General features: G+C 37.3%; 1 protein-coding gene across 2 annotated transcripts in view; it reads left to right on the top strand.

Moving 5' to 3' along the window:
* The window catches only part of pcxa (pyruvate carboxylase a), a 114964-nt gene extending 108289 nt beyond the window's left edge, over nucleotides 1-6675 (top strand). For both annotated transcript variants that reach the window (XM_089123757.1, XM_039694009.2), the window contains exons 19-21: nucleotides 2526-2774; nucleotides 2929-3069; nucleotides 4434-6675. In XM_089123757.1, the coding sequence (XP_088979883.1) occupies nucleotides 2526-2774; nucleotides 2929-3069; nucleotides 4434-4685 (642 nt within the window). In that variant the 3' untranslated portion in view covers nucleotides 4686-6675. The remainder of the gene's footprint in view (nucleotides 1-2525; nucleotides 2775-2928; nucleotides 3070-4433) is intronic.
* Nucleotides 6676-7881: the final 1206 nt, after the last annotated feature.

Here is a 7881-nt window from a genome sequence, read left to right on the forward strand (position 1 = left end):
GGTATGGCTATTCATTTAAAGGAGTAGTTCACTTTTCAAAAAAACTTTCGCTGATAATTTACTCACCCCCATGTCATCCAAGATGTCCGTGTCTTTCTTTCTTCAGTTGAAAAGAAATTAAGGTTATTGATGAAAACATTCCAGGATTTTTCTCCATATAATGGACTTCAATGGGAACCAAACGGTTCAAGGTCCAGTGCAAACTGCAAACTGTTCAAAGGGCTTTAAACGATTCCAGACGATGAATAAGGGTGTTATCAAGCGAAACGATCGCTCATTTAAAAAAAAACAAAAAACAAAGTTTAAGTTTTATAAGCTCAAATGGTCACCTTGCTCTGTTCTGTGATGCACGTTTGTGACTCTCCTGTTCGAACTCGTTCATCAAAATGAACAAATCTTTTTTCGTGTACCGAATTGACTCGGAAAAAGATTTGTTTATTTTGATGAACGAGTTCGAACAGGAGGGTCACAAACGTGCATCACAGAACAGAGCAAGGTGACCATGTGAGCTATCCTATTAGTTTCAGAATCCTATTACTTTAATAGCCATTGTAAAAAAATAACAAATAAATCACGAATTAAGATAGTAGTATGGAATCAAGATATTCTGTTGGGACAGAGGTTAAAGGATTAGTTCACTTTTGAAAAAACTTTTGCTGATAATTTACTCACCCCCATGTCATCCAAGATGTCCATGTCTTTCTTTCCTCAGTCGAAAAGAAATGAAGGTTTTTGATGAAAACATTCCAGGATTTTTCTCCATATAATGGACTTCAATGGGAACCAAACGGTTCAAGGTCCAAAAGACAGTTAATAACTGTTTCAGATGCAGCTTCAAATATCTTTAAACGATATCAGACGATGAATAAGGGTCTTATCATGCGAAACGATCGGTTATTTCAAAACTTATTCCAAAATTTTTACTTTTCTAAGGACAAATGCTAGCCTTTCTCCATTCTGTGAGGCGCGTTTGCAACGTCACGTAATACGTAATTACGTTCAAAAGGTCACGGGCGACGTAGCCGGAAGTACAGAATCAAAATCGTCCGACGTCGTTGTTTTACCTTTTAATTCCTTTTTTGTAAACGGCGTTTGAGTTAGTTTTCACGTTCAACCTATGCGTTCAACTTGTAAACACTCTGACTGTACTTTTGGCTACGTCGCCCGTGACCTTTTGAACGTAATTACGTACTACGTGACGTTGCAAACGCGCCTCACAGAATGGAGAAAGGCTAGCATTTGTCCTTAGAAAAGTTACATTTTTGGAATAAGCATTGAAATAACCGATCGTTTCGCATGATAAGACCCTTATTCATCGTCTGGTGTCGTTTAAAGACATTTGAAGCTGCATCTGAAACTGTTATTAACACTATCTTTTGGACCTGAACCATCCGGTTCCCATTGAAGTCCATTATATGGAGAAAAATCCTGGAATGTTTTCATCAAAAACCTAAATTTCTTTTCGACTGAGGAAAGAAAGACATGGACATCTTGGATGACATGGAGGTGAGTAAATTATCAGCAAAAGTTTTTTCAAAAGTGAACTACTCCTTTAAGATGAAGAAGGTAAGATAAAAGGGTCAGAGGGAGGATTTAGAATCAATTGTTGTAAAGTAAGTTGAACCCGAGTTAAAGTCTCTGCTCGGCTTGTGTTGAGATCAGAAAGAAGAGAAAACCCAGTAGCACAAATACGAGTTATCGAAATATCTCCATGGTGGGCAAAATAAGCTTCAGCTCTTTCACTGAAGATATTCGGTTGATCTCACTAGTATTTACCTTGAGAGGGTTTCTCCCTACAGTCTCTGGAGTGCATTAACACTGTGTTGTGCTTGTCAGAGATACGCAAGGGAAAACCATGTCATTCCTTTTGTCTTGAACGCCCCAATTACCCAGCAGCCATTCCTGTGCAAGATTAGCTGTTTCTCTGACAAATGTGTCTCACACCAGATCTGAACAATGCTCCTGCTAAAGCTTTTTTTTTGCGTATGCAAGTATGAAGCTAATTTATTTACAATGTCTCTTTTTCAGAATTTGTAGGCCATCTGCTTTGCATATCTTTTAGATAACAAACACATTTGAGCAACTTGGCACTGACCTTATTTTTTCCCCATCTGGTTTGTACCATTAATATGGTTCATAATTATGCAAGCGTTTGTTTGCTTGTATAAAAAATGTTTCATTTAGGTCTGTGGTGTGTATTCCGAAGTCTTGGTTCTACAGAATAAAAATGCTGACATTTCATCATTTCAAAATTGAATTCTTCACAACTTGCGCTTGATTCCTCGGCCTCTTGAATTCAACTAAATGAAACAATAGGGAGAGATTAATCCTGCTCCTGGTAATGATCGGTTATAAATATTCCTGGATTCTGTGTGGGTCTTAGGGGGATTGTGAACGCTCTACATCATCCGCTTACGAGCAGCTTGAAAATACAGTGTAGCACCAATATTCGAGGAAATATACGTTTATTGTCTGTTCAGGCACCTGCTCTTTTCTCAGGCTCTCATCACTCATTTGTGGCACAGGTTTTGAAGACTCTTCCCCGTGTGGAAGGACGTCCTGGAGCTACCCTGCCTCCCTTGGATTTCCAGGCCTTGGAGAAGCAGCTGCAAGAAGCTCACGGTGATGAAATCACCCCTGAGGATGTGATGTCAGCAGCCATGTACCCCAAAGTGTTCCAGGAGTTCAAAGAATTCACTAGAACCTTTGGGCCTGTGGATTGTCTGGACACCAGACTCTTCCTGGATGGACCTAAGATTGCTGAAGAGTTTGAGGTGGGAGTATTTCTTTTTTAGACTGAAGTAGCCTCACATTTTTATTTGCTATTACTGTGCCATAAATCTTCCTGTCATCCATGACCCATTCCTACATTCATTCCAAGCATCAGTTCCTTATTTCCTGTGCTTGTATCTCTGCGGTCTGTCTCAGGTGGAGTTGGAACGAGGCAAAACACTTCATATCAAGGCTCTGGCTCTCGGAGACCTTAATAAAGCCGGTCAGAGAGAGGTGTTCTTCGAGCTCAATGGTCAGCTGAGATCTGTTCTGGTCAAAGACACTGTGGCCATGAAGGTGTGTTTCTGATTTTACTTACAACTTTAAAAGGAGGGATTTTTCTTCCTCCCCTTTTAGAAAATTGATCTTGTTTTTTGGACCAGTTGCGTGAAGGTAGCAGCAGCTTATTAGAGTTGGTAAAATACATAAACCGTGTATACGTGAAACCAGACAGGTTTATTATATAGTTTCACGTTTTTTTATTTCTATTTTATTTTAAATTTAGTTTTTATAGGGGTTTCCAATACGTTTTCTAGTTTCAGTTTTTTTTTTGTATAAGGCTAATGATAACTATATTGGTGTCCACAATATAGTTACAATAACATTCTCTTTATTGGGGATGCACCGAAATTAAAATTCTGGGCCAAAACCGAAAATTCACGATGCAAACCAAAAATAAATGATAGAATAATAAATAAATAAATTAATCTAATTGTTTAATAATCAACAATCAAATAGCTAATGCTGAGTTGTGCAAACATTTTGCACATTAGGCCTTTTTTTTTTGTACATTTTTAATAACTGAATTTTTTCTGCTCCACAGTTGGTGAAATATAAACATTTAAATGACAAAAAACTGATAAACTAAACTTTCTTTCATGACAGATTTATTTAAACATGCATTAAATAATGAATATATCATTAACAGGTTAAGTAGAAAATTAATGAGGTATAGTGTCTATATTTAGCAAAATGCTTTCTGGAGTTATTTTTTCTGCCTACCTAATGAGTTTATGGACATTGAGTTGCTTACTTGAGGTAAATAAAACTAGGGTTGTTAAACGATTAATCATGATTAATCGCATCCAAAATAAAAGTTTGTATTTACATAATATATGTGGGTGTACTGTGTATAATTATTATATATATATATATATATACACACACATGCATGTGTGTTTAAGAAAAAAATATTATTTATATATAAAATATGTATATTTATATACAATATAAATTATATTTAAATCAATATACAGTATATACATGAAAATATTTCTTAAATATATATATATAAATTATACACAGTGCACCCACATATATTATGTAAACACAAACTTTTATTTTGGATGTGATTAATCGTTTGACAGCCCTAAATAAAACGTTATGAGATCGTATTGCCTTCAAAGTTTACTAATGTGTTTCCCTGATATAAACAGTCATTTCGTGAAACAGGATTCATTTTGATAAGTTGTGATGTATCGTTCAACATATCGTCTGGTGTTCACCCATGTTTATTTAATGCTGTAACTAACTATTAGTAAAGAGGAGATGAGATGATCAGTTCACTTGCACTTGATCCGTGCCGCTGCTGGTCTGTGTGTGTGTGTGTGTAAATGAAACTGAAGTCCTGCCAACCCATATCAATTTTCTTGGATTTGTAGGAGATGCATTTTCACCCTAAAGCCCTGAAAGACGTACGTGGGCAAATTGGAGCTCCTATGCCCGGTAAGGTGGTAGAGGTCAAAGTGAAGCAGGGCCAGCAGGTGGAGAAAGGACAACCGCTCTGCGTCCTCAGCGCCATGAAGATGGAAACTGTGGTAAACTCTCCTCTCGCCGGCATCGTGACCAAAATCTACGTGTCCACCGACAGCACCCTGGAAGGAGATGATCTTATTCTGGAAATCACTGAATAGATATCGTGAAGGCCAACAGCAGGAAACATCACCAAGGCTAAACACACAAACTTTAGTAACACACACATGTAGAGGCTAACACCTTTTAGTACAAGCTTATTTTTGCAGGATCTCAAAAAATTCTTTGAGTGTTGTGTCATATGTTCTTCTGCGATCCTCAATTTATGCGTGATGAGGATGTGAGCTAGCGTTGGTCTTTAGACAGAGAAATGTTTATCAGTCTTTAACTAGTATTAATGAATGTAGTAAAAAACTATAAGATTTACATTGAAAATATAGCAAGCAATAAACTAATGAAAGAACGAGATTTAATTAATCGCATTAATTATCGCACACAGATGTTTCGTCACTTTGGTCATGATTGTTTACATAAACTAAAAGCACTAAAAAAAAATCATATGCACAATCCGTCCCTTTAAATATAGTTTTATGTCAGAGAGGATCTTACTTGAATTACTAAGCGAATACAATTTATTTCAAGACAAATTGCTGTCTCGTATACCCAATGTTTTGACCAATGGCCTTGCTTGCTTTGTTGCTGGGAACGCAAGTGCAGGAATGGATCCGACCCCGTCTCATGAGCCTTACACTTGAGTTGTATATCATGTAAAGGTGGTGAATAGTTACCCAGATATTTTGTGCTGAAGTGAGCCCCAGTGAGGCCAACTAGGATCGATGAGTATTCAAGATTAGGATTCTTGACGAGGATTGAAGAGCACTTATAGACTCCGCGGCAGACTCTCCGCATATTGAGTTGGAACGTAGGCTTTAGCGGGAACATACTTTTCCCAGGGCTCATCTTGTGCTTGTGTTCCAATCGCTCTCCGTCTTAATGTGAATTTATTTCACTGTCCTGTTACATTCCCCTTAGCAGCAGATGCCTCATGGCATGGTGTAATGACACTGAGCGGCTGTATTCTCCACATTTCTTTAATTTCCCTTGTTGAACACGATTGATATAATTCGTAACAGATAATGAGAGGTTTTATTCAACGGCATTCAACTAATAGAAAGCTCTCAGCCTGAAATCTACGAGACTCGTGGCTTTTGCGGCATTGGGGTGCGTCTGAAATGGTTTCAAGTAGATCAATTCTTTATGAGGACCAATAGCCTGCAACGTAGATGTTTTCTTATTGCTCATCATAACATAAAAGTGGAGACTAAAGCACGTTGTTTTAGCTGTGTGAATTGTACAAGCCCATTAATGTAATGATCATTCCTTCAAATGGATGTTGCCATTAAAATGAAGCTAATGTTGTTTAGATGTCGATTTTAGAACACAAAACGTCTGTGGTTGGTTCTCTAAACGTCTCCATCTCATCACCACAGTCGTATTTCAGATTGTTCCGCTGTGTTATTAGACAATTACATCTCAGTTTACATGAGGAATTGTGATGGGCATGAAATTAGGGGATTTGCTGTGAGAGGGAAGATTCCTGTTGGCTTTTTTACTTTTATTTGGTTCCCATATCATGTATGGGGCACTGATTGAAAATCTCTTGAGAAATGTTGAATGCTATCAGTTTTGACAGTGCAGTCAAGGCAGTAACTCTTGCTGCAATTCTGAGAGTCGAGAAGTGTCTGGCTTTGTTTTATGCTGCCAACAGTGCAGTATGCATCAAAGTTGTTAAATGAGTTATGCACCGTCTTAATGTTGCACATGTTGCTGATGCGTATCTACTTGGCACATTGTTAGTTCAAACTGGGTACATTTACAGGGTAAAATATTTCTGTGTGTAGACTTTGAAATTGGGAAATTTCTGAAGGGAATTGGAACTAATCTGTGTGACATTTCAGATCTGATGCCTTTAATAGCATTCGTTATCTTTCCATTTGAAAGTCTTTATTTCTGTGAAGTTCATCTCCTTCGATCTGTTTTGATAATGAGAATTATATCATGCAAATACTAATGCACCATAACCTTGTGTGTTATTTTAGCATTAAAAATGTTTAAGAAAATATATAAATCAATAAATCAAAGTTAACAGACTGTCTCCTGTGTCTTTGGTTGCTATTTTAGCATATAAATCAAAACTTAAAGTACTAGTAGTACAGTTTTAAAAAAACTTTCGCTGATAATTTACTCACCCCCATGTCATCCAAGTTATCCTTGTCATTCTTTCTTCAGTCGAAAAGAAATTAAGGTTTTTGATGAAAACATTCCAGGATTTTTCTCTATATAATGGACTTCAGTGGGAACCAAACGGTTCAAGGTCCAAAAGACAGTTTCAGTGCAAACTGTTCGAAGGACTTTCAGATGATCAATAAGGGTCTTATCAAGCGAAACGATCAGTCATTTAAAAAACAAAATTTGGTTCATTTGGTTCATTAAACGAATTTGGTTCATTTAACGAGTTGACTCTGGAAAAGATTCGTTCATTTTGATGAACGAGTTCGAATAGGAGAGTCACGAACGTGCATCACAGAACAGAGCAAGCTTATAAAAACCATGAGCTTATAAAACTTAAACTTAGTTTTTTTTTTTTTTAAATGAGCGATTGTTTCGCTTGATAATTCATCGTCTCAAATCATTTAAAGTCCTTTGTACTGAAACTGTCTTTTGGACCTTGAACCGTTTCGGTTTGGTTCCCATTGAAGTCCATTATATGGAGAAAAATCCTGGAAGGTTTTCATCAGAAACCTTAATTTCTTTTCGACTGAAGAAAGAATGACATGGATATCTTGGATGACATGGGGGTGAGTAAATTATCAGCCAAAGTTTTTTGAAAAGTGAACTACTCCTTTAAAACGTGGACGTGGTGATGCAATTGTTTCGATTCATTCTCTCAAGGAGTCGATATTCACGTGAATGCATATTAAAATAGCTTGAACATGATGCTTTTATGAGTCAGTGTTTGAGTGGGTTCCATTCAAATCAATATCTACAATCATGTGATCTCACATGCGGATGACATCACATACCTCCAATTAACTCTGCTTATTGATCGTCCGTCTGCCTGCATGTGGCTGGGAGAAACCATCTGTATACTGGAAGAGATGGAATAATATAAGATCCATCATGTGAATAATTAAGTTCATTAGTTTCTTAGAGTCTTATGATTGGGGATAGTCAGCCTGCCAGTGATACTACTCACTGATGGCTCCATATTGGTGCGCTTGTGGCAAAACGGGATATAGGATTATGGGATAATGTAGGAGTGATGGATGAAGCTCCCCTGTGCATCCATATGCTCGT

This window comes from Pimephales promelas, chromosome 19, assembly GCF_988280905.1.
Source record: "Pimephales promelas chromosome 19, fPimPro1.hap1.1, whole genome shotgun sequence".
In the NCBI taxonomy this organism is placed as follows: Eukaryota; Metazoa; Chordata; class Actinopteri; order Cypriniformes; family Leuciscidae; genus Pimephales; species Pimephales promelas.